Here is a 26,121-nt window from a genome sequence, read left to right on the forward strand (position 1 = left end):
TTAATAAATAGGTGTCTAACATGTACTGTTTTAGATGCAGCTTTCACATCTCACTTGAACCCCACAAAGACACTGAGAGGTAAGCAGTCTTGGCTCCTATTTTTCAGATGACAAAAATAAAGCTCAGAAAGGTTGTGACATGTCCAAGGCGCCCCAGATGGTACGTGGTCAAACCAGGGCTGAAATCTTCCAGACGCTCAGTCTCAGTGCAGCATCTGTGAGCGCAGGCACAGTGTACGGGCGGAGCCAGAAATAGGTTGTCCTGACTACATTCTAACTCCTTCAATAGGAAGTTGAAGAAGCATAGCAGCCGAGGAAGAGCGCCCCGTGCCAGATCACGGGAAGGCCATGAACTTGGAATTGGGAGATCTGAGTTCGGGTGTTGGCTCTGCCATTAATTAGGTCTGTGGGGAAATGCTTGGGCCTTTCCAGGCCCCTATTGGTTCCTCTAGATACAACACAAGTGTAATCAAACTTTCTGGGCCCAGAGAGTGTCTTGGAAGTCAGTGACTGCGTTGCCACCTGCCAACACACCCCAAGTGTGACTCCAAAGGCTTCGAATGGCAGTGGTGACTTGTCTGCTGAAGAGGAGTGGGAGGAGGCTCGCACCACACGTCACCCGCAAAACATCCTCATGCTTTCCTTTCAACGCTGCTTTTTCCCCCCAAATTTCCCCTTCCTCTACCAGCTGCCCAAATTCTCTTTTGCTGTTTCCTTCTTCCTTTCAACACACACACACACTCACCCCGTTTTTTTGCCACTTCCTTTTTCAAGCCACGGTCTTCAAGATTTCTCCCTATTCCAAGTCTCCTTTGGTTCAACTAATATTTATTCCGTGCCTCCCACTCCCCAGGACTTTGGTGGGGCTGGAGGTTACAGCGACAGTCTTCTCTCTCTGTCCCTGTTATTGGGAGTAATCTAACCTGGCCTCAGCTTCTTACCTTTGCATCCAGCCAAAGGCAGCCGGTGAGGGAATAGGGAGTGTTTAATTACTAATAATTTTTTACTGTTAACAAAAAATAAGAGGTTAGGACTTTTTGCTCTCAAAAGACTCCCAGCTCTACTTTTTTTTTTTTTAAGAATTCAGTGGTTCTATGAAATTCAATTCATAATCGTGTCTCCCTCAAAGACACCGATGATTATAACAAGCATGTGTCAGGTACTCACGGTGCCCCCTTACACTGATTACCTAACACTTGAGCCCTCGAAACCCATGAGCTGTCAGTACCTCTATTAGTCCCCTTTCCTTGATGAAGAAACTAAGGTTTTGCGACTTACCCGAAGTCATTTCGGTTGACTTGAAGTCAACTTCGGTGACTGACCTGAAGTCAAACAGCCACTGGACAGCAGCTCGAGAATTCAGACCGAGACGTGCCTGACTCAGATGCTGTGCCCGCCCCACCATCTGCCCCCTTCTCGTCTTCTCTTAGCTAAAGTGTGACATCGGTGGAAATACTGAAAAGTATTAGCATCTACTTTCCTGTGTCCATTTTTGCCATGTTTTCTGTCCTAGTCCATTCAAGCAGCTGTGGAAAAAATACCGTAGCCTGGATAGCTTATAAACAACATAAGTTTACTTCTCAAATTTCGGGGGCACTGGGAAGTCCAAGGTTGAAGCGCCTGCAGATTTGGTGGCTGGCATGAACTACTTCTTGGTTCATAGATGGCTGGGTTCTGGGTATAACCTCACATAATAGAAGGGCCAAGGGTGCTCTCTGAGATCTTTTTATAAGGGCACAAATCCCATTCATGGGGGCTCCAGCCTCATGACCTAGTCACCTCTCAAAGGCCTTTCTTTGTTGGAAAAAGCTTTATTGAGGATGCTGGTTATGGAACATGCTTTCGAGTCATGAGCTTAGTAAAGCCACTCCAAGCTCCTAATGTGGAGTCTCTTTTCTATTTCTCTTTGGTTTTCTCTCAATTTATTACTACTAGGGAGTTCCTGTTGTGGCACAGCAGAAACAAATCTGACCTAGTATCCATGAGGTTGCAGGTTCGATCCCTGGCCTCACTCAGTGGGTTAAGGATCTGGCGTTTCCATGAGCTGTGGTGTAGGCTGCAGACAAAGCTCGGATCTGGCGTTGCTGTGGCTGAGGTGTAGTCCAGCAGCTACAGCTCTGATTTGACCCATAGCCTGGGAATCTTCATACACAGAGGGTGCAGCCCTAAAAAGTAATAAAAGTATTACTGCAACTTCTCATCTGTTGCAATTTTTTTAAGACAAAGTCTTCTTAGAAGACTGCCTTTCTCAGGAGATCAATGACAACCCCTGAAGGGATTCATAGGGAACCAAGACAGGTTTTTATTTTGGTCCTAAAAACAATGGGGTAAGTGGCAACGCGTCTTTGGTGGTGAGCTGCCAACACATTCTTCATATCACCCTCAGCTCCTGTGATCTGATGAGAGCAATAGAAGTCATTGAATTCTTACAAGCATCAGTGGTTTTTGTGGAGGTCCTAACTTGATATTAATCAAGGTAATTTCCATTCGGTGTGGTGTCAGGGTTTTTATGGCTTGGTTGCTGATTTATTGTCCAACAACATCTTAGAGGATAATGTCCACATAATTAAGATATATAAGTGTCACCACATGAGTCCTGGCTTACATGGGATGCTGGATATATAGGTTTAAGACAACATGTGTTAAAAGGCGTATTCAAGTTATAAGAAGGAAACAAAGCAGTTATACAATGGAAGGATTTCCTTACTTTTTCCCCTACTGTTTCAAAGAGGGGTACGATGGTCTAAAACCTGGATTTGTCAACACTATTCTTTCCTTACGTTTACTGGATTATGAATGGGAATTGATCTACACTATACACAAATAGGTATTAAATTAAATGTTGTGAAAAACTAAGGATCTGGCTTACCGCTATTACCCATGTAATGTAATATACCTGGTAACCATACATCCCAATATTTTAGAATATTTTTTCCTCAGTGACTAAGCCAGGGATCCTTAAACTGGGATCCATAGAAGTGTTGCAAATTTTGAAAGTTATCAATGCCTTTTCTGGAAAGAGAGGCTATAACTTCAGATTTTCTATTAACCCTTCCCCCCACCCACCCAAAAGTCAACAAAACTTATACTTAAGATTTTAAGGCTTTTTAAGGACATATTTATTTATTTTAAAATCTTTTCTTCAGTGTGAGGCTTGAAATTTAATGGAAAAACAAACAACCTATCTCCTTTCCTTGTGTGTCTATTCAGTCATCCCACTCCTCCAAAAATGAATGGTGTGGGTGTGTGGGGGGGGTGGGTGTGCAAAGCCTTCTCTGAGAGCAGCAGGATGCAAGAAAGAAGATTTTTTTTTTTAAAAAAAAAAAAAGAGTAATGGAAATTTTTTTTTTTAAGAATATAATCTGCCTTGAATTTTTTCAGAAATCTGCCTTGAATTTTTAAATTTCTCTCCCATGTCTCTTGGCTATTGTTAATGTTATTTAGTAGTCGCTGTGAATTCTTTTGTGGATGACTGTAAATTACTAGCTTCTATTTTAGCGAAAGGAGCCGACACAGCAAATTTATGTTCTGTTATAAATTAAGTGATGTGATGACATATGCTTAGTGGTTAGACTGACATGCAACATAAATCAGATATGATCATTTGACTATAAGTCGGAGATATAAAATAAACCATTTTGGGGTCAAAACAAAAGACCGTAGGGCTAGCCGTGTGCCAAAGCACAAATATGCTAATTCTGCTTGCAGTCAGCAAAAGAAAAATCATTTCAGTTGGATATTTTATTCATCTTCTTCTGTGAGTACCAAACAAAGAATGCGAAAACATGGAATTTGGAGATAGGCGTATACATGGGCACTGTTACTTTAAAACAAACAAACAAACAGGTGAGGACATAGGACCAAAAACACTCCAAGACACAGAAGCAGCTGAATACAAAAGCTCTAACTAAAACTCAAGGCTTCTACCTCCCAGGCCTACTTTTTCTTCTTTTTTGCCTTTTTTAAAAAAGGGCCATACCTGCAGCATATAGAAGTTCCCAGGCTAAGGGTTGAATCAGAGCTACAGCTGCTGGCCTACACCACAGTTACAGCAACGCCAGATCCTAGCCGTACCTGCAACCTACACCACAGCTGACGGCAACGCCAGATCCTTAACCCACTGAGAGAGAGAGAGAAGCCAGGAATCTAAGCTGTCCTCCTGGATACCCGTTTCTTCACCATTGAGCCACAACAGGAACTCCCTCCCAGGCCTACTTTTCATTCATTGCATCTCATCCAAAGAACTAAAGTGAGGGAGTTCCCGTCGTGGCGCAGTGGAAACAAATCCACCTAGGAACCATGAGGTTGCAGGCTTGATCCCTGGCCTCGCTCAGTGGGTTGAGGATCCGGCGTTGCCATGAGCTGTGGTGTGGGTCACAGAGGAAGCTTGGATCCCAAGTTGTGGCTGTGGTGTAGGCCGGTGGCAACGCTCCCATTCAACCCCTAGCCTGGTAACCTCCATATGCCGTGGGTGCAGCCCTTAAAAGGCAAAAACTAAAACACTAAAAAACTAAAGTGAGAACAATTGGCGTGGCTTATCACGCAATACCATTAAAGACTTTGCAGTGAAAACACAATTACATACCTGGAACTCAGATAAGGAACCCCCAGGAAAGCTAAAAATTACTGCCTGTCACTGAATAACTGATGATGAGAACTCAGCATGGGGCTGAGCGGGAGCTTTGTCAATCTGGTCCTTAGCCAGAAGCCAGTTTTTAAAGGCCACATGTGGGAAGGGAAGGACATTCACTTTTAGGGTAAAGATTTCGGTGTATTGGAATTTTCTCCCTGATCAACTATGTATCTGTAACTTGCATAATTTTATGTATCTATAACTTGCATAATTTTATGTATCTGTAACTTGCATAATTTAAGTCCAAAAAAAAAAAAAAGGATCCTCTACCCTGAGGTTTTTTATCTGATGTGCTCCTGCTCCAAGGTTAGTTGCCTGCCGGTTTCAAGGCTTGGCCTGGCAGTGGAATTGCAAAGAAAAGCTAAAAGACTCCATCTCTGGAGCAGTTCAGTTATGGCTCCTTTCATTTGGGCCTTCCAGGAAGAGGACAGACGAAAACGTTGTTTAAAAGAAACTTGATAACTGGAAGAAACTTTGGCAGCCTTGACCTCTACCTGCAACTTACCAGACCGCAAGGAGCAGAGCTCTGGGGGGTTAACACAGCTAGTAAATAAGGTGCCAGGGCTTAAGCAGGCCTTTGTTCTCCCAGGGATCTCCCATCGCCCTCAGCCATCCTGGGCCCAAGGCACACAATTTTGCTTCCCTGTGGTTTGCTGCCGCTTGCCCCAGGGTCTCCCGTAGGCAAGGCTTCATTCATTGTGTCTGTGGGTCCCACCTCCCTCGGGGTGGAAGGTCTGAGCCAGAGCCTGGCTGAGGGCTGTCGTGCCCACAGTGTCTCAGGGCCTTTCCTCTGCAGGGCAGCCCTGTAAGGGCGGCTTCGGTCCCTTATCTACGCGGAAGGAAACCGAACTCAGGTTGGCAAACTTGCAGGAAGTCCCACAGCTGACAGGTGGCAGGACTGAGATTCAGACCCATGTAGGTGTAATCTCGGAGGCCCCCTGGGTGGCGTTTGGCTTTTTTCCGTCTTTGCTTTCCCGACAGGTGCCGGCGCATTGCCCTGTAAACACTGGGTGCTCCATAAATACTATTGCAAAGGCTGAACAAACGATATAGATTTAGTAAGAACAAAGCATAAGAACTTTTTAAAATGTTATTGTCTATGTTTCAGGGATGTTTTGTTCATGTTTAGGGGGTCGGGAAATGACTTAAAACGGAGCACCCTGTAGTCAATCAAGTTTCTCTGTCATCTGACAGGCAGTCTGTCATATGGCTGGTTGTTGCTGTTTTAATTGTCACTCTAACTTCTTATTTGTGGGTTTTTCAATTGAAGTATAGTTGATTGACAATATTGTATTCATTTCGGGTGTACAGCAAAATGATTCAGACATATAGATTCTTTTCCAGATTCTTTTTTTTTTTTTTTTATGGCCACACCCATGGCCTAGAGAGAGTCGCAGGCCAGGGATTGAATCTGAGCCGCAGCTGTGGCAACGCCAGATCATTTAACCCTCTTTGCTGGGCTGGGGATCGATCCTTGCCTTGGCAGCGTTCTGAGCCACGGCAGTCAGGTTCTTAACCCACTAGGCCATGGCGGGAACTCCCCCTTTTTCAGATTCTTTTCCATTATAGATTATTCCAAGCTATTCATATAGCTCCCTGCAGCAGAGTGGCTTAACCCTGGGGCCTGGGGCCAGGCAATTACCTCCTCCTGTCTCTGCCTTTTCCCCTCATGGTGGGCGAGTGACAGAGCTCTGCGCCTCCTTGGTAAGGTGGGGATTCTAGTGGTGATTTCTCTACAGGGTTGTTGGGAAGCGGAAGTGGGGTCATAGCTGTAGGGCACAGTGGAGCGCAGTAAACACCCAATAAAGGGCTTATTAACTCAAATGCGTTTCTTCATGCCCCTTGTAAAACCCGTACCACCTTTTGGCGGTGAGGCATTTCCAAACAGCGCTCTGGACCCAGGCCCTGGGTCGTCCCTGGGTTCTTCTCCTGGAGGTTCCGGGGTGTGGATTGTGCTGCCCTCTCTCTCATCAGTCACCTCTCCTGCCGCCTGGGCTGCCTGTCGGCGTTTTCCACGTGGCCCGGGATCCCCCAGCCTTTGCGGCGCTGCTGGGAGCGTGATAACGGGAACTGCAAAGGCAGAAACTGAAAGCGAAATTTTAAAATGCAGCCAAGAGACGCTTGGCTGTTTTTCCCTCTGTGCACATGCATAAAAACGGAGGTGGGGGAAAAAACGGAGGTGGGGAAGGGGGGTGGAAAACCTATAAATCCTGGGACATCCTGCGCGTGGTATTTCAGGGTCGTTCGGGTTTAAGTTTCTAGATATCAGGACAGAGTTTTTGTCCATTCATTCCGCAGACCTCAGCGGAGGGCTGCCTGTGCTGTGCCCTGATTCCCCGTATACATCTGGCGGCCATCCACCCTGGATTTTCTAGAACAATCCCAACTGTAAACGCCTTTGGCATCTTTTCATGGAAATACATGAACAAGGCAGGTGGGAGAAAGCTGTTGTCAGACTCTCCGGCCAGAGCTTTCTTTCATATTTACTTTCAGCTGAGTTTCTGCTCAGCCCCGAACTCACGAGCCATCTAGAAAAGAGAGGTCTCCACAGGGCTGCTTGCTCCAGAGAAGGGGCGACCAGCCTGTATCCCCTCCTCCCCTTTGGAGGAAGAGACTTAAATGTGTTTACCGATAATTCTGGTGGTTTCTTGGGGGCTTGCAGTACTAGAAACCCACTTGGTATATGATATATTCTTGTAATGTTTGCTTTTTTTCCTTTTTTCCCAGAGACACATCCATGTGATAATAAGAAAGTTTTTTAAACTGTCGACTTGCTGCCACACATAAAAACGGGCATTCTCTGTCCAAGCAGCCCAGAAGGAAGGAGCAGGGCATCCGGGAGGCCACAGGCTGTGCAGGGACCCTCTGCTCCTCCCACCTCTGTGTTTCCCATTGTCTCTCATCTTAAAGACGTCAAAACGTATGCATTAGATAAATATGTATATAACATAATCAGGATTGACACCCAAAGTCTTATTTTCCTGGTGAGAGGATCTACCAGATCCCTATAGATAGCAGATCTCCTCAGGAAGCCGAAGGTATCCTCGGATTTCCCTCATTTTCCTGTGAGCTGGTGGCGTAGATGAAAAGGGCTTGGGTGAAACAGAAGCCCCGCTTTGGAACCCTGCCTCTCCCTGTCGTGTGGCTTTGGGGCAAGTGTGGCTTTGTTGGCTTTCCCTGTGCGCCTCAGGCATCCCTCCTGTGAAATGAGAGTAATGGGAAAAGTTAAAGGTACCCACGAAAGCACCTGGTGCCCTGCCAGGAACATAGATCGAACGCTCCCACGGTTGTTGTGGATCAGAGCGCTTCGGGACAGCCAGCTCATGCCCTGAGGTGTCATCACAGTGACAAGCACGAGCTCCAGAACGTGTCACAGAGGCTCAGGCTTAACTGGTCTCAAAAGGGACCGCGTTTCATGCTGAATCCCAGCCGAGCGATACAAATGCTTAGACCCACAGCGGCTCATGCTTGGTGTTCTGAGAGCTTGATGTACAGAAGCTTCCTCACGTCCCTGTTTATGTGGCCAGAGCGGGGAGACCCCGCCACCCTGCAGCCCCTCCGGCTGCCCTGCCCTCTTGAGGCTCAGCAGGGGCGGGGGTGCGGGGTGGGCAGGGAGCCGCAAGTAAATTCGGAAGCAAGGACCCGTAAGCCGGGATGCTGGGACTGGAGCCCAGCCAGGGGAATCATTAAAGGGTCAATTCAACAGAAAGACCTAAACGTCAGTATAAACTTTTCGGTCTGATAAATAAACCAAGAGCTGCACCCCATGGTGAGGTAGGAAGTCTCCTCCTGACGGGCCCCCTCCTCCCTGAGGCATGAGAGGCGCCTGAGGGACTGACAGGCCTGCGGGGGGAAGGCCTGGCTGTCCCTGCACCACTGCCGCACATGGAGGATTGCCTCAGCTTCAGGCTTCGGAGACCCACTGAGCTTCCAGAACCAGTGACAGGAGAATGAAAGGAGGTGGGGGGAGGAAGGCGTCAGACAGGTGGCCTCTGGCTCCAGAATCTGGTCTCTAACCCAGTCCGGGCTGTCCATGAGCCAACCACGCTGAGTCTGCGGGGTGAGCTTCCCTGTGGTCTGGGGGTGCAGGAGCTCTGGTTCTTTAACAAGTCAGCAAGTGAACAGACTTCCTCCTCCTGCCACACCTCCCATGATGTCCTTCTAGAATCCCGGAGGGACCCTTGGGAAGTGGATAAGGGGCCGCAGGCTGCTCCCACCTCATGCACTGATGAATGGGTCTCCATGTGCCCTCTTGGCCATGTTGTGAGTGTGTAGCTTCATTACAATGCGAAGGTCAGACAGAACAGCCTTCAAGGGGGGCGCCCCAGAAAACAGCCCCCCTGCCCCGGTAGCAGACAGAGTATTCAGATACTCTAGACAGGCAAGTACAGAAAAAACACAGGCTTCAAGTAGGACAGCCTTATGCGTTACATGCACACGTGCACACACACACACACACACACACTTTAATTTCACATACGTGGAGATTATATAGTAAGAGTTTACTGAGATGTGTGAGACTGTGACTTGTGCTGTGAATCCTTTGCAAACTCCGGATACAGTACTATTTCCATGGTAGATGCTCAATCTCTATTTGTTACAGAAATGAGTATATATTTCTCTGCAGAAATAAAGAGCCCTCGGAGTTCCCGTCGTGGCTCAGTGGTTAACGAATCCGACTAGGAACCACGAGGTTGCCAGTTCAATCCCTGGCCTTGCTCAGTGGGTTAAGGATCTGGCATTGCTGTGAGCTGTGGTGTAGGTTGCAGACGGGGCTCAGATCCCGCTCTGCTGTGGTTGTGGTGTAGGCCAGCGGCTACAGCCCCAATTGGACCCCTAGCCTGGAAACCTCCATATGCCACGGAAGCAGCCCTAGAAATGGCAAAAAGACAAAAAAAGAAAAAAGAAATAAAGAGCCCTAGAGTAGTGAGAATGGGTTTCACTGAGGAGGCAGTAAGTTCCCTAGATTATTCTGAGTCCCTGGCCAGAATGTTGGGCCTAGTAAACTTTCCGATGTTGTGGTCAGAACTGCACAACCTGCAGTATTGTGTATGTATGTTAAGAAGCAACGTCAATTCTCTTCTCTTTCTTTTAAGATATAAAGAAGGGCAGGGAGATACTGAGTGTTTTTTTTTCCCAAAGGTTTTCTGAACCTTTTATTTATTTATTTATTTATTTTTTACTGGCGTGTAGTTGATTTGCAGTGTTGTATTAGCTTCGGGATTATAGCAGAGTGAATTGGTCCTACATATACATATATCCATTCTTTTTTCCCGAGTAGGTTGTTACAGAACATTGAGTCCACCTCCCTGTGCTACACAGGAGGGCCTTGTTATTATCTATGGTATATGCAGTAGTGTGGTGTGTGTTAATCCCAGTTCCCCAATTCCACCCCCCCCCACACACACACACAGTGTCCCCTTGTGTAACCCTAAGTTTGATATAGAACTCTACGAGTTTGTTTCTGTTTTATGAATAAGTTCTTTTGTATCATTTTTGTTAGATTCCACATACAAGTGATATCATGTGACATTTGTTTTTTACTTACATCCCTCGGTGTAATAATCTCTAGTTGCATCTATGTTGCTGCAAATGGCATTATTTTGTTCTTTTTATGGCTGAGTAATATTCCATTGTATATACATACCACCTTGTCTTTATCCATTCCTCTAGCGGTAGACATCCATGTGTTGGCTATTATAGATAGTGCTGCAGTGAACATAAGGGTGCATGTATCTTTTCAAATTATGGTTTTCTCTGGCTATATGCCCAGAAGTGGGATTGCTGGGTCATATGGTAGTTCCATATTTAGTTTTTTAAGGACCCTCCATACTGTTCTCCACAGCGGTTGTACCAATTCTCACTGACCGTATAGGAGGGCTCACGTTTCTCCACACCCTCTCCAGCATTTATTGTTTGTAGACTTTTTGATGATGGCCTTTCAGACTGGGGTGTGAGGTGATACTTCATTATGCCTTTGATTTTCATTTCCCTAATAATTGGTGGTATTGAGCATCTTTTCATGTGCTCTTTGGCCATCTGTATGTCTTCTTTGGAGAAATGTCTATTTAGATCTTCTGACCATTTGGGGCTGTTTGTTTTTGTAATATAAACCTGCATGAGCTGTTCGTGTATTTTGGAGACGACACTTAGCTTCTGAGTGATCTTTTGCTGTTGAAGATAGGCAAGTTTTTCCTGAGATACAGTTGAACAGGGATCCTCTTTTCAGTCCTGCTTTTTTTTTTTAAACACTGATTACAAGCTTCTTTGTAAGAACTAAGTCGTGAAAGCTGCAGTGGTGAATACAGGGGTTACACTATAATCATTACCCCATGAAAACTCCAAACATTTAAAAATTCCTGGTTTGGGGAGCTCCTGTCATGGCTCAGTGGTAATGAACCTAACTAGTATCCATGAGGATGTGTGTTCAATTCCTGGCCTTGATCAGTAGGTTAAGGATCCAGTGTTTACAACTTGGAATGGATTTACAATGAGATCCTGCTGAGTAGCATTGAGAACTATGTTTAGATACTTATATTGCAACAGAACAAAGGATGGAAAAAAATGTATACATGTAAGTGTATCTTGGCCCCCATGCTGTACAGGGGAAAAATAAATAAATAAATTTTAGAAAAAAAGGATCCAGTGTTGCCATAAGCTGTGGTGTAGGTCACAGACGTGGCTTGGATCCCGTGTTCCTGTGGCTGTGGTGTAGGCCAGCAGCTACAGCTCCAATTTGACCCCTAGCCTGGGAACTTCCGTATGCCATGGGTGTGGCCCTAAAAAGACCAAAAAAGCTTCCTAATTTGGATTGGTCCTGAATTGAAATCACATTCATCTGCAGAAGGAACTGGGTTAGGTCAGAAATGCTGTATTTTATAACTTATACATTCTGACTTTGGACTCAACTGGTGAGGATTCTTACTCAAAAAACCACTCGTCAGAAGAATAACACAGCACTTAGTTCTGAGTGATGGCCAGGGAATGAGAACTCTGCCACTTCTGCCTAGGGAGCTTGCTCTTCTCAGTACACCCTGGAGCAAATTAAGGAAATACTGACTGCTTGTGATGGTTAATTTTATGTATCAACTCAGCTGGGCCATGGTGCCTAGATATGGGCTCAAACATTAGTCTGGATGTTTCTGCAAGGGCATTTTTGGATGAGATTAACATTTACATTAGTAGATTCTGTGTAGAGCAGATTGCCATCTGTGATGTAGACGAGCCTGGAAGATCTGAAGAGAACACAAATCTGACCTTCCCCCAAGCAAGAGGGAATCCCTGAGCAGACAGCCTTTGGACTTGAACTGCAACCTTTGTCTCAGCCTGCTGGCCACCCGGCAGATCTTGCACTTGCCATCTATTGTAATTATGTGAGCCAGTTCCTTAAGATAAATCTCTCACTACAGAGCTGGATAGCTGGATACACACATTCTATTGACTCTGTTTTTTTTGCAGAACCCTGACAGACGTGCTGCTAGAACAGACAATCCTGTGGATTTCAGTGATTGAACACAGCAGAGTTGATGTCTTGCCCAGGGAGCAGCCCAGCTCCAGGGTTCCTTGCCAGGGGCCAGTTTTTCCCTATGTGGTGATTCAGAGACCCAGGCTTCTCTCATCCTATGGTCCACTTTCCTCCAGGCCTCTGAGTCCTTGATGTCCAGCCCGCAGAAAGGAGAGTGAGAGTAGAGAAGGCACCTCTTCTTACCCACTTTGGCCTGATGAGACACGCATCATATCCACTCACTTTTCTCTGCTGGAAACTAGTCACATGACTCCATCAAGAAGGATGAGGGGGCTGGGGAAACGTGGTCCTGGACAGGAAAGCCACTTCCAAACAAAAACTCTGGCCTTCTGAAAAGGAAACAAGACTGATAGCTACCCGTCTTTTTCGTGAACACTCACTTTCTTATGTGTATTTTTAAGAAGATCTACTCCACCTCAAGCTGGAATTCCTTTTTTGTGTTTTCTTGGGTGCATTTGTTTCCTTCTGAGATGACACAGAGCCTCTTCTGTCATTTTCCTGAGTGGTTGACTTCACATCATTAGACTTTGCACAGATTGAAAATCGAACAAGAAAAGCAAGGCTGGATCCCACAGAGGTGGAACACATTACCGCGCGTGCAAGGAGCAGGAGGCGAGGTCGGCGCAGTGGGTGTTCAGAAGAAGGAAAGACTTGAGCTGTTACGTCCAGAGAAAGCATTTCTGGAAGAAGAGTGCTTGACGGAGGCCTTCGGTATGAGTGGGATTTCAATGGGCAGAGGGAAGGAGGAGGACATTCCAAGGAGGATGAAGAGGAGGCTTAAGCAGGCAAACGGAGGGGGAATGAGACAGTGATTTTTGAGGAATAGTCAGAAAAACAGCCTGGCTGGAGAGAGTACTGGGAAGACTCTTGGTTTCTTCTTTAAGGCAAATTAAATCTGGATTGTGCTTGAATTGAATTGAAGTAGTATGTAAATAATGATGATCCTTAGACGATTTCTGCAGGAAGAAATTAATATTTCAGAAGGATGCCGAGGAAGCGTGGGGCTGGTTTGGCGGAGAGCACCTGGGAACAAGAGCCAGAATCTTCACAACCCCTCCTTATACAATCTGTGGTTATCTTTGTATTGGTTGGGGGGGTTGTTTTTGGTTTTGTTTTTGTGTTTTTGGCTGCCCTGTGGCATTGGCGTTCCCAGCCTAGGGATCAGATCCGAGCCAACAGTTGCAACCTATGCCACAGCTGCAGCAATGCTGGATGGTGAACCCACTGTCCAGGCTGGGGATTGAACCTGTGTCCCAGCATTCCAGAGACAATGCTGATCCCATAGTGCTAAAGCGTGAACTTCAGTCAGGACATTGTCAGTTGTCTGTGAAAGAAGGACACCTTTAGCTTATTAAGTAAAAAGAGAACTTGGTTTGGGTAAAAGAGAGATGTTGGTTCCATCTGCCTGAGCGTGGCCGAAGGCCAGGAGCAAAACATCTGTCATTTGAGTTCAGTCTTTCTGTCCCTCCGCCCTGCCTGACTCTGCTTGCAGTCCGTTCCTACCTGATGAGCAACGTGGCAGCTCCAGCCTCACATCCTCACAGCCTAGGGAGCCCAGCAGGCATAGACGGTGCTGGGGAGGCAAGGGGCGGGGGGCATTCCTGGGGCAGATGCTTCTTGCCCGGGTTTGGGTCATACACGCATCCCTGAACCAATACTATGGCCAGGGCTGGACCATGTGCCCCCATGGGAAGATATGTAGATTTGGGGAGGGTGTAGACAGGCTAACCAGTCCCGCCTGGAACATCAGAATGGGTCTACCAGGAGAAGGATTCTGTTATCAGAAGAAGGAAAAAGGGGGAGTTCCCACTGTGGAGGAGCAGCTCAGGGTTAAGAACCCTGACATAGTGTCTGTGAGGATGTGCATTCGATCCCTGGCCTTGCTTACTGGGTTAGGATCCAGCATTGCTGTGGCTGCGGTGTAGGCCGGCAGCTGCATCTCCAATTTGACCCCTAGCCCAGAAACCTCCATATGCTGCAGATGTGGCCCTAAAAAGAAAAAAAATAAGAAAAGAGGGGTACACTCTGCTGCCACCTCTAATCTTTTGCATTAGGGTTTTTGTTGTTGTTGTTGTTGTTGTTGCTATTTCTTGGGCCGCTCCCGCAGCATATGGAGGTTCCCAGGCTAGGGGTTGAATTGGAGCTGTAGCCACCGGCCTACACCAGAGCCACAGCAACGCGGGATCCGAGCCGCGTCTGCAACCTACACCACAGCTCACGGCAACGCCAGATCGTTAACCCACTGAGCAAGGGCAGGGACCGAACCCACAACCTCATGGTTCCTAGTCGGATTCGTTAACCACTGTGCCACGACGGGAACTCCTGCATTAGGTTTTCCCTTTTCCTAAATATATTTTAAGCTCCTCAAAAAACAAACATTCGAGTTCCTCTTCATAGGCCGGATTCTGTTTTACTGAGACCTTCCATCTCACCTCCTGTATTACTTATGCTACAGCACTGAGCAGAGAGTAAACACTCAGATCTCTGAATTCTAGTCCAGAAATATCTCACACTCAGCTACCTGTTTACACTTTCCATCCTTATCCTACAAACAAGTGCCCTCCTGCTTCTTGCCTGCCCGTGAAACAGACGTCCTGCCTTGCTTTCTGCCTCTAACCTCTGCCTTGCTAATTCATTATGTACCGTCTGCCCAAGTTATCTTCCTAAAACACAGCTCAGATTTCGCTAGACCTTGACGGAGGACAAATTCCATAATCCTTCCTATGCTGATGTGGTGGTTTGTAGAATGCCCATGGATTCCTCCCGTCCCAGTACGTACTGCACGTGCCTTTGCAGTGTGACTTTGCTGCATCTCCCGCTGAGAAGCAGAGTCCATTTTCCTGCCTCCTTGAATTGGGTTGGCTTGTGATTTGGGTTGACCAATAAAACGTGGCAAATGGGATGTGAGAGTTGGGAAGTTTCAGCCCACCTTGCATGGCAGCTGCTGCCTGTGTGGGGCATTGCCCTGAGCCTCTGATGCGGAGGAGCCGGTCTAGCCTGTTGGAACAAGAGAGGCCGCCTGGGGAAGAGCTGAGGCTCTCTAGCCAACAGCCAGCGCCAGGCACCAGCTGCCAGACTGGTGAGTGAGGACGCCTTGACCCCCTAGCCGACTGGTTCTCTAGCTGTACGCAGGCAGTGTAATAAGCCCAAGAGAAACAACGGAGAAGTACCCGCCAAACCGTGGAACTATGAGAAAGAATGCATCCTTGTTGTTTTAGGCCACCGAGATTGGGGGCGTAGGGGTGTGCACAGCAGATCCCCGAAACACTAGAACCACCGGCATTTGTGTGAAGGTGAGGAATGAAAGGATTCCCCTTAATTTCGGCTTAAAGAAATAATGAGGGCAGATGAGGAGGGAGTGAGCATTTGGGATATTCTCGAATGTCCAGATGTCCAGTAGGCAGCAGAATACATGGCCTGGGGCTGCCCGGCTTGAGTCATCATCTTGGGCATCTGGGAGCAGATTAAGTCATCCAGGACCGCCCAGTGAGTGCAGGGGGCAGAAGCCAAAGGTCAGAGGAGAAACCCCTGGGGAACGTTAAGTTTTAAGGCTGGGCAGAGGAAAGAAAAGCCAGAGGAGGAGATGGAATTTTTAACACAGTGAAAAAGGGCTAGAATATGTTTATGTACTTTGCTTTTATTCTTCCTTTTGTTCTGGTTGATCAAAAAGGGAAAAAAAGAAGAGTTCCTGTTGTGGCTCAGCGGTAGCAAACCTGACCGGTATCCATGAGGACATGGGTTCGATCCCTGCCCCCGAACACCCCCACCCCCACCCTCGGTGGGTTAAGGATCCGGTGTTGCCATGAGCTGTGACATAGGTCAAAGAGGCAGCTCAGATCTGGCGTTGCTATGGCTGTGGTGTAGGCTGGTGGCTGCAACTCTGATTCGACCCATAGCCTGGGAACTTAAACTGCAGCTGTGGATGCGGCCCCAATAAAAAAAATAAAATAAAATAATAAAAATAGAAGTTCCTGTTGTGGCTCAGCAGTAACCCAACTGGTATCCATGAGGATGTGGATTTGATCCCTGGCCTCGCTCAGTGGGTTAACGATCCGGCATTGCCATGAGCTGTGGTGTCACAGACATGGCTCGGATCCTGCATTGCTGTGGCTCTGGCGCAGGGCGGCAGCTACAACTCCGATTGAACCCTTGGCCTGCGAACCTCCATATGTCACAGGTGCAGCCCTAAATTAAATAAATAAATAAAAGACAAAATTTTTAGAAAAATTTTAATGGAGAACAAGAGAAGCACTACCTGGGATGGGAATGGCGGGATGTCCCAAGACCGAGTCGATATTGATCATCGTTCTCAGGATGCAAACTCCCCCTGGAAACACTGCAGCTCAGTGGCGATGCTCTCCATTCATTTCAGGGCCCGGGGGAGGCTCAGCCCAGGGGAGGCTTGGCCCAAGGGAGGCTCGGCTCAGTGGCCGGGCGAACTCTGAGAAAAAGCCATGCCCAACCTCGCTGCCCGTGCTCCTCTTTCACCCAGACAGAGACCTGAGGAAACCCAAACACACACACAGAATTCTAGACAAACCAGCCACTTAGTTGGCACCAGGTGAGGCAGAGATAGATGCAGCGGCAGCCACAGAGGGACGCCCAACAAAATCCACAGAACATGGACAACACAGCGAGGGAAGAGACAAAGACGCATGTTCAAAGCAAAGAGGCGTGTTTCTTGACCTGTCCCATCTCTTCCTCAACTTCATATCTCACTCAGGCGTAACATCAGTGTAGCTTTATGGATACTGTCCTGTGGGAACCTCGAGTATTCCATGTATATTGCAGGATATGTAAGCACACAATTACATGTTTATGGCAGGGTCAGAAACTCCCCGTCCCCAAACCAACCAACCCTAACAGTTTAACGGAGCTGCTGATACTCTTTAAATATGTGTGTGTGTGTGTGTGTGTGTGTGTGTGTGTGTTTAGTAATCATCATATCCCTCAAACTCGGCTGTTGTGGATTCACTCCCCTCCTTTTACAGTATTTTGGACATTGCGATCAATAAGACTGCAGCACTATTTGCAGCTCTCTGCCTCTTAATCCAAGACTCACCTGACTACACACACACTGAGCATCCACGCTGTGAAGTGCCACAGGGCGCACACAGCTGTCGGCAGTGGCACCCCGGTAAACCAGCACTCCAGAAAAGACAACGTACAGCATTTGCCAATATTGCAGTGTAAACACTCCCACCATGATTTCAAGCCACCAGAGGTTTAAAAAACTGGCTCACAAAAATCCCAAATATTTAGCTGCCCTGGGAGAAACATTTAAGAATGAATTGCCACCTGGAGGGAAATCTGAGGTGCCCTAAATGACAGCCAGTTGCAACTGTGAGCTATGTGCCTGAAATTGTGTTGGTCCTTCCAGCCCAGCCGACTCCAGCCAAAGTGGGCCTGGGTGAGACCAGCACGGGGACCTCCCAGCCAAACCAAAGAATCATGAGAAATTAGAAGCTGTTGTTTTAAGCCATGAAGTTTCAGGAAGCTTTGTTCTACAGTGATAGCTACCCAATAAAGTACAGATTGCATGGGAAGGGTTGGTCTACAGAAAAGCAAGAGCTGTTTTTAGCCTTTTTTTTTCTTTTTTTTGCATTCCCAGCCCTATATACAAGCTCTCTGGAAAGTTTCAATCTCTCTCTCTGCTACATCAAGACTTTCTGGACACTTGGTGCTGAACGTAAGCTCTGGCACCTCTGATGTTCTTGCCCATTGAATATGCCACCAGTCCAATATTTAATCAAAACCAAGATTCATATTTACAGTCAGTGGTCTTAGGAAAATGTGTTTGACTGAAAATCAGGACTGATGATGCCCTGAAGTGAGGGTAGTTGGAACCACCGGGAGCCAGACCACCCGAAGGCAAGCGAAACGTGTAATAATACCCTCCTCCTCTATTGTATTTTTCCTTTCTTATCTGTCCCGCCATCAAGTAACAGACTTTGGCCACCTGTAACTGATGTTTAAATATTGACTTGGCTCAGTTGCAAGGATCCAGGATCCATTTCTTTCAGGGCACTCCATTCTTTTCTTTTTTTAATATATAATGATTTTTATTTTTTTCCATTATAGGTGGTTTACAGTGTTCTGTCAATTTTCTACTGTACAGCATGGTGATCCAGTTACACAACATGTATAGATTCTTTTTTCTCACATTATCATGCTCCATCATAAGTGACTAGATACAATTCCCGGTGCTTCACAGCAGGATCTCATTGCTTGTCCATTTCAAAGGCAATAGTTTGCATCTATTAACCCCAAGTTCTCAATCCATCCTGCTCCCTCCCCCTCCCCCTTGGCAACCAGGAGTCTGTTCTCCAAGTCCATGATTTTCTTTTCTGTGGAAAGGTTCATTTATGCCATATATTAGATTCCAGATATAAGTGATATCATATGGTATGTGTCTTTCTTTTTCTGACTTAGTTCCACTTAGTATGAGAGTCTCTAGTTCCATCCATGTTGCTGCAAATGGCATTATTTTGTTCTTTTTTACGGCTGAGTGGTATTCCATTGTGTATAAATACCTCTTCTTCCCAATCCAATCATCTGTCAAGGACATTTAGGTTGTTTTCCATGTCTTGGCTATTTCGAATGGTGCTGCAATGAACATGCAGGTGCATGTATATTTTCAAGGAATGTTTTGTCTGGATATATACCCAAGAGTGGGGTTGCTGGGTCATATGGTAGTTCTATATGTAGTTTTCTAATGTACCTCCATACTGTTTTCTATAGTGGTTGTATCAATTTACATTCCCACCAAGAGTGCAGGAGGGTTCCCTTTTCTCCACACCCCATCCAGCATTTGTTATTTGTGGACTTACTAATGATGGCCATTCTGACTAGTGTGAGGTGGTTTCTCACGGTAGTTTTGATTTGCATTTCTCTAATAGTCAGTGATGTTGAGCATTTTTTCATGTGCTTGTTGGCCATCTGTATATCTCCTTTGGAGAAATGTCTATTCAGGTCTTTTGCCCATTTTTCCGTTGGGTTGTTGGCTTTTTGCTGTTGAGTTGTATAAATTGTTTGTATATTTTAGAGGTTAAGCCCTTGTTGGTTGCATCATTTGAAACTATTTTCTCCCATTCTGCAAGTTGTCTTTTTGTTTTCTTTTTGGTTTCCTTTGCTGTGCAAAAGCTTGCCAATTTGATTACGTCCTATTGGTTTATTTTTGCTTTTATTTCTGTTGCCTTGGGAGAGTGACCTGAGGAAACACTTGTAAGGTTGATGTCAGAGAATGTTTTGCCTGTGTTCTCTTCCAGGAGTTTGATGGTGTCTTGTCTTACATTTAAGTCTTTAAGCCATTTGGACTTTATTGGGCACTCCGTTCTTAAAGTGCGTATTAGTGGGGAGGGTGGGGGGCGAGGAGGGCTCTGATTCTGTCCACTTTTGCAGATGGGCTCCTCTAAGGGACTTTCCCCTACTAAAGATTTCCAAAGGTAAGGACTGCTGCTTTGGCCTGTGTGCCATCGTCCTATCTGAAACACTGGTGACTCAAAAGTGTCAGGAATCAGGACAATGAAAAAGCATCACTTCAAAAGTTCAGTTTTCTTAAATGCTGGAGAGGATGGGGAGAAAAGGGAACTCTCCTACACGGTTGGTGGACATGTAAATTTGTGCAACCACTATGGAAGACTGCATGGAGGTTCCTGAAAAAACTAAAAATAGAGTTACCATGGGATCCAGTAATCCCACTCCTGGGCGTATATCCAGAGAAAACCATAAATCTAAAAGATCCACGCACCCCATTGTTCACTGCAGCACTATTTACAATAGTCAAGAGATGGAAGTCAAGACATGCCCATCGGCAGAGGAATGGACAACGAAAACGTGTGGTACGTATATGCAGTGGAATATTACTCAGCCTAAAAGAGCATGAGAAGGCGTTCCCGTCGTGGCGCAGTGGTTAACGAATCCGACTAGGAACCATGAGGTTGCGGGTTCGGTCCCTGCCCCTGCTCGGTGGGTTAACGATCTGGCGTTGCCATGAGCTGTGGTGTAGGTTGCGGACGCGGTTCAGATCCTGTGTTGCTCTTATTTTTCCTTTTTTTTAAGGAATCGCCATATGGCTTTCCATAGCGGCTGCACTGATTTACATTCCCACCAACCGTGCAGGAGGGTTCTCTTTTCTCCACACCCTCTCCAGCATTTGTCAGTTGTAGACTTTTTGATGGTGGCCATTCTGACCAGTGTGAGGTGATAACCTCATTGTAGTTTTGATTTGCATTTCTCTTATAATTAGTGATGTTGAACATCTTTTCATGTGTCTGTTGGCCATCTGTATGTCTTCTTTGGAGAACTGTCTATTCAAGTCTTCTGCCCATTTTTTTGTTTGGGTTGTTTGTGTTTTAGATACTGAGTTGTATGAGCTGTTCATATATTTTGGAAATGAAGCCCTTGTCGATTGCATTGTTTGCAAATATTTTCTTCCATTCCGCATGTAATTTTTATACTCTTTTGTATGTTTGTGAATGTATGATTTATTTCAGAATAAGAAAAAATAATCATTTTAAAAGTAACACATTCTGGGAGTTCCCATTGTGATGCAGCGGAAAGGAATCTGACTAGGAACCATGAGGTTGCAGGTTCGATCCCTGGCCTCACTCAGTGGGTTAAGGATCTGGCATTGTCATGAGCTGTGGTGTAGGTTGCAGACGCGGCTCGGATCTAGCGTTGCTGTGGCTGTGGTGTAGGCCAGCAGCTGTAGTTCCGATTGGACCCCCAGCCTGGGAACCTCCATATGCCACGGGTGTGGCCCGCAAAAGCAAAAAAAGCAAAAAAAAAAAAAGTAACACATTCTGCATTCTGATTTCAATAGCATACAGAGTAATGTCTCTTAAAAAGCCAGTGAAGAAGTAGCAGAGTCGAGACCAATGATAGATTAATTACACTATTGTTCCAGGCGAGGGGGAGATGAACAGAATAAAGCCCAAATTTAGCTGAAGGGTGCCTTTGCACGACTGGTTTGGCAGAGTCAGCTTAGCCAATCAGAAGCTGACTTCCAGCTGCCTGGGAAAAGCCGAAGTCACTTGTTGCTAGGGGCGAATGTGCTGGTATCCAGGGCATGATGCGCTCCTTCGTGAGGCTGCTCCAGTTTTCCACCACTGCCTGCAGAGAGTCACCTTGTCCAGGCAGGAGCTAATGCCCCAAGGTCTTCAGAGAGCTATTTTGATCAGCAAGGCCAGCCTCGCCCAGACCGAATGCTGTTGGTAAGTCCACGCCAACTCTTGGTGTTTAAGGCTGAATGTCCCCGAGCCGTAGTGGCTTGCTTCTCACAAATCCTTATTGCTAGGCCCCCAGCAGTGCCTGTGAGCACATTTCAACTACAACAGATATAGAGAACAGCATCAGAGCACGGCTTCCTCCATGTAAACACCTCATCCTTAGATCTAAACAACTTCATTCTTCAATCAAAAAAAAAGTGGGTTTGAAATCATGTGAAACCCATACACAGGCCTAAACTCCTATCCAAAAAGAGGCCTGTTTGCAAGACTGGCCCTTGGCTGGTGTCTGGGAATGTGGATTTTTAGAAGGTTCCCACCCTTAATGGATAAGACAGGCTCACTCTGCCCAAACTGTTTATCCAAACAACATGGTTTATGTTCAATACCCGCTTCCTTCTGAGAGCCTGGAATTTGGGTTTGTGCCAGTCAGAGGCTGCCCGCATGACCAGCCTCCAGTGGAAACCTTGGGCCCTGAGTCTCCAAGGAGCTCTGGTTGGCGTCACTCTCACATGCAGAATTCCTTGCTTCATCACAGAATCACGGGGAAAAGGCCCTTGGATGCTTGTGCCTGGCTTTCCCCAGACTGCCCCCCTGCTCCTCCTTGGCTGCCGGTGCTCAGCATCCTTTCGCTATAATACATCAGAACCATGAGCACCAGGGGACACTGAGTCCTGTGAGCCCTTCCCATGAATCATCAAACTTGAGGGGGGTTGTGGAGACCTCTGGACACAGCACTTAACTAACGGACTATGAAAGCAAAACTTTTTTGGGGGAAAATACTGGTACCACAGCATTATCTAATTTAACATCAATAAATGAACATAGCATTTTCAGAAACACAGGATCTGAAAAAAATATTCTTCAAAGAGCAAAGGATAAAAATGCTGCCAAGCAGGAGTTCCTTTTGTGGCTCAGCAGTAACAAACCCCACTAGTATCCATGAGGACTTGGGTTTGATCCCTGGCCTCACTCAGTGGGTTAAGGATCCAGTGTTGCCATGAGCCGTGGTATAGGTCACGGGCATGGCTCAGATCCCGCATGGCTGTGGCTGTGGTGTAGGCTGGCAGTTGTAGCTGCAGTTCAACCCCTAGCCCAGGAACTTCCATATGATGCTGACGCGGCCCTAAAAAGACAAAAAAAAAAAAAAAAAAAAAAAGCTTCCAAGCAGCATTCTGTCTTCATGACCCCTCTGTGAAATTGTAAAGGTAGCAGGACTCTTCTAGCACTGTGGCAGTGAACTGCAATGTTTAGAGGAAGGCGGGAAACAGCAGCGCTGCAACTTACAACTTTTAGATAATCATACTTTAAAAGTCCTCCCGCTCCCTTCACAACCATTTACCCCTCAATGGACTGGATTTCATGGCCAGTATAAATTAATTTTGATATTCACTCACAGATCCTGCGCTGTAAGAGTTAAGTGTAAATGCATCATGTTACAGGTTTTTCTAGACTAATTGCTTCTGCGTCCATTTCGAAATGTACTCATTCAGCGGGAGTTGATTGAATACCTTCTGTGTTCCAGGCAGACATGTAAAATTTTTGGTTTAAAGTGAATCCTACTGTTTTCATGATGATACCACAGAATGCATTACTGGCCCGGGTTAGGTAAGCCTCTCAAAACCCCTCGCTTTATTTTCTCTTGAAGAATGATCACCCAACCATGTATTTGAGAATGTTGTTGTGCTGGGCTTTGCATCAGATGAATTAGTCAAGAGTATTATTTTCCGTCCCTTTGATGAAAGGCAGCTTTCCCATTAAAAAAGCAAATCCTTCATTTCAAAAATGTTTAATAGAATGGTATTCTTTCCAGCTGGTTAAATTTCGAACACTGAAAAAGAAGTTTCATGTAAGACGCTTCTCTACGTCTGGGCTGGAGCATCTTCATTTGACGGTGAGCTGGATGTGTGGGTATTTAACTCACACATCCACAGGGTTTGTCTGGTCCCTCGAGGCGGGCAAACCCTCCTTGACCTCCCAGTTTAACAGTGGGCGAAGATTGTTGTGGCATCATTGCTGCTGCTGACGACCTCTCCCTCTGAATGATGACAGATTTCAGAGAAGGTCCTGTGCAGAAACTCTTAGCATTTTGCTCTTCAAGTCGCAGACTGAAACATTCCCTGATCCCCTTGCAACCCAGCCTTTCTGTTCTTTGCATCAATTTGGATGCCTCCTGTCTGTACGTGGCGACAGCGATGGAGACACATAGTCGATGCATCCAGCTACAAGAGGAAGCAGTAGCTTAAGTCAAATCAGTGTTTGTCTACTGAGCACCCGGGCTAAGGAAACCTTCAGTCGGGAACAAGCAAGTAAAACATTGCCCTCGAGGAGCGTATCATCAGGCTGACTGTCTTGGACGAGGCTTTTTGGTGTCAGGGAACAGAAGGCCCCTGGGGCTGGCTTTTGCAAAACCAAGGCTTCATTATAAGCAGGAAAAGGAAAGCTGCTGGGTCTCAGCAAGAAACTGAAACCAAGAACTGAGGTCAGCAGATAGCAGTGTGGTTCTCCTTGTGGGTCCCAAGTCTCTTGCTGCTGCTTTTCCTCGGAGTTTCTACTTCATGCTCCCTCCCTGCTGACACATTGTGCGAGCTTAAGACCAGCTGAAACTGCTCATCATGCCTGTGAGATCACCTCTTCCCTTCCAGGGGAACAGAGTTTTCACTGGGCACAAGGCTGTCTAGGGGAAGGCTGTGCTTCCATATGCCTCCCTTGCTTTTCATTGCAACTGCCAACGAGGCTCTGGCCGAGGCGATGCAGACGGAAGTGACATAGTGGACAGCTGCCAGGTAGTGCTCTTACACAGGAGGGAGTGAGCGCCTCTCTTCCTTTTCCGTCCTTGCTGCCGAGGTGTGGCTGAGGAGGGCAGAGCTGCAGCCATGTCTTCGACCTGGAGGTGGAAGCTGCCAGTAGGACATGGCAGAGATGCCGGGTAGAGGGGGCTGCGGTGTCCAGTCACTCTGTGGAGCCATCAGATGAGCCTGGACTGCTTGGGTTCAGACCTTTTTAGGAAAGAGAAACATGCTTTCATCTGTTTAGCTGGTGTTCTGTTGGATCTTTGAGGAGCCTGGAGCCTAACAAATGAACCCGCTTTCTCTGCTTTTCTGCATCTGAATTGGAAAATGACCACCTTACAGCTTCTAAGTTTATAAGACCTAAGTTGAAATGACCAACCAAGGGTCCCATAACCCAAGCAAAAGACTCGACTGCCTGTTAGGGTCTTCTCATCAGCAAAACTGAGCGGGGAGAGTTCTAGGATACAGGCCTAGCTGCCGGGCCCACCCCCGGGGGCAGGGTGAAGGGCAGGGTGTCCTCAGAGAGGGCCACCTGCCTTATTGACCCGGGCTTCGGTGCTGAGGCTAACCCTTCCTAGAGGCGTGTGTGTGTCTCATTTTATAATGTATCACCTGTAAACAGAAGGCATCTGCATTAAGCCGATTAGTGAGTCAGAAGGGAAGCTCAGAAAATGGAAGGGAAGCCAGCACGCCCTCCCCATTAGTCAGGCCTCCTGTGGATGGGAGGTGGACCCGTGCGCCGACACAGACCCTCCAAAGCTGCTTGTTCCGCTGAGGGGGATGACAGCCCCACGCAGAGAAGAAGGCTCTTCAGTCAAGAGTATTTGAGGAGCTGTGTGCTCCTCTAGGCCCTCAAACCAGGCAGAGCAACGCTGAGGTGATTTTGGTAGGTAGGGGAGGGTTGGGGATGAAAGGAAGGGATGTCGGGAGTTCCCATCGTGCGTGGCTCAGTGGTTAACGAACCCAACTAGTAACCATGAGGTTGCAGGTTCCATCCCGGGCCTTGCTCAGTGGGTTAAGGATCCGGCGTTGCTGTGAGCTGTGGTGTAGGTCTTGGACTCGGCTTCTGATCCCGCATTGCTGGGGCTCTGGTGTAGGCCGGCGGCTACAGCTCCGATTGGACCCCTAGCCTGGGAACATCCATATGCCGCGGGAGTGGCTCTAGAAAAGACAAAAAGACCAAAAAAAAAAAAAGGATGTCAGAATGAAGAGCATCAGCCTTCCTGTTGTGACTCAGCAGGTTAAGAACCCAGTGTTCTCTCTGTGGGGACGCTGGTTCGATCCTCGGCCTCACTCAGTGGGTTAAGGATCCTGCATTGCTACAAGCTGTGGTGTAGGTCGCAGCTGAAGCTCAGATGCAACCCCTGGCCCAGGGACGCCCATGTGCCGCAGGTGCAGCTATAAAAAGAAAGGAAAAAAGAGAAGGAGGAGCAGCACTGTGGGGACACAGGTGGGTCCTCCCCAGGAAAGGAGATAACGGTAACGGTAATGCTGGGGGGGGGGGGTCGTTGTGTTCATCACCTTCTCCCCCATTCTCCCTCCTTCCTCGCAGCCAGCAGCCAGCAGCCAGCAGCCGAGCGTGCTGGTTAAGAGGCTGGACTCTGAGGCCCCCGGAGTAAACCTCTGGACCCCACATTCTTCACTTTCATGGGCGGGAGGGGCACAGCGCCCCCCCCCCCGGGTTATGTGAGCCTTAGGAGAGGTCTATGTGAGCCTGGAGTCAGGGCCGTGTAGGTGAGCTGTCATTACTCAGCCGCTAATAATCATTATTACCCCTTCATTAAGCAGATGCCTGTTAAGCCGAGAGTAAGAGACTCAGCTAAGTAACTTCCCAAAGTTTCACAACTAAGAATTATTAGTGCTGGGTCTGGACCAAGTGGGTCTGACTCCAGAAAAAAAAAAAAAAATGGGCTCCGAGGGGAATTCTTTTAAATTGCACCACAC

At 47.0% G+C, this 26,121-nt stretch overlaps 1 protein-coding gene across 5 annotated transcripts in view; it reads left to right on the forward strand.

Annotated features, from left to right (window-relative positions):
• ALG14 (ALG14 UDP-N-acetylglucosaminyltransferase subunit) overlaps nucleotides 1-26,121 on the forward strand; it is a 160,842-nt gene that overhangs the window by 120,930 nt on the left and 13,791 nt on the right. For 3 of the 5 annotated variants that reach the window (XR_007135610.1, XM_047785251.1, XM_047785252.1), the window contains exon 5: nucleotides 35-79. Coding sequence is in view for 4 of the 5 variants with exons in the window: in XM_047785251.1 (XP_047641207.1) it covers nucleotides 35-79 (45 nt within the window). In the remaining variant the exon portion in view is untranslated. Of the gene's footprint in view, nucleotides 1-34; nucleotides 80-107; nucleotides 1,015-12,091; nucleotides 12,122-26,121 lie in introns of those variants that run through there. The other 2 variants (XM_047785253.1, XM_047785250.1) reach the window with 2 other exon arrangements.

Source organism: Phacochoerus africanus, chromosome 6, assembly GCF_016906955.1.
Source record: "Phacochoerus africanus isolate WHEZ1 chromosome 6, ROS_Pafr_v1, whole genome shotgun sequence".
NCBI lineage: Eukaryota > Metazoa > Chordata > Mammalia > Artiodactyla > Suidae > Phacochoerus > Phacochoerus africanus.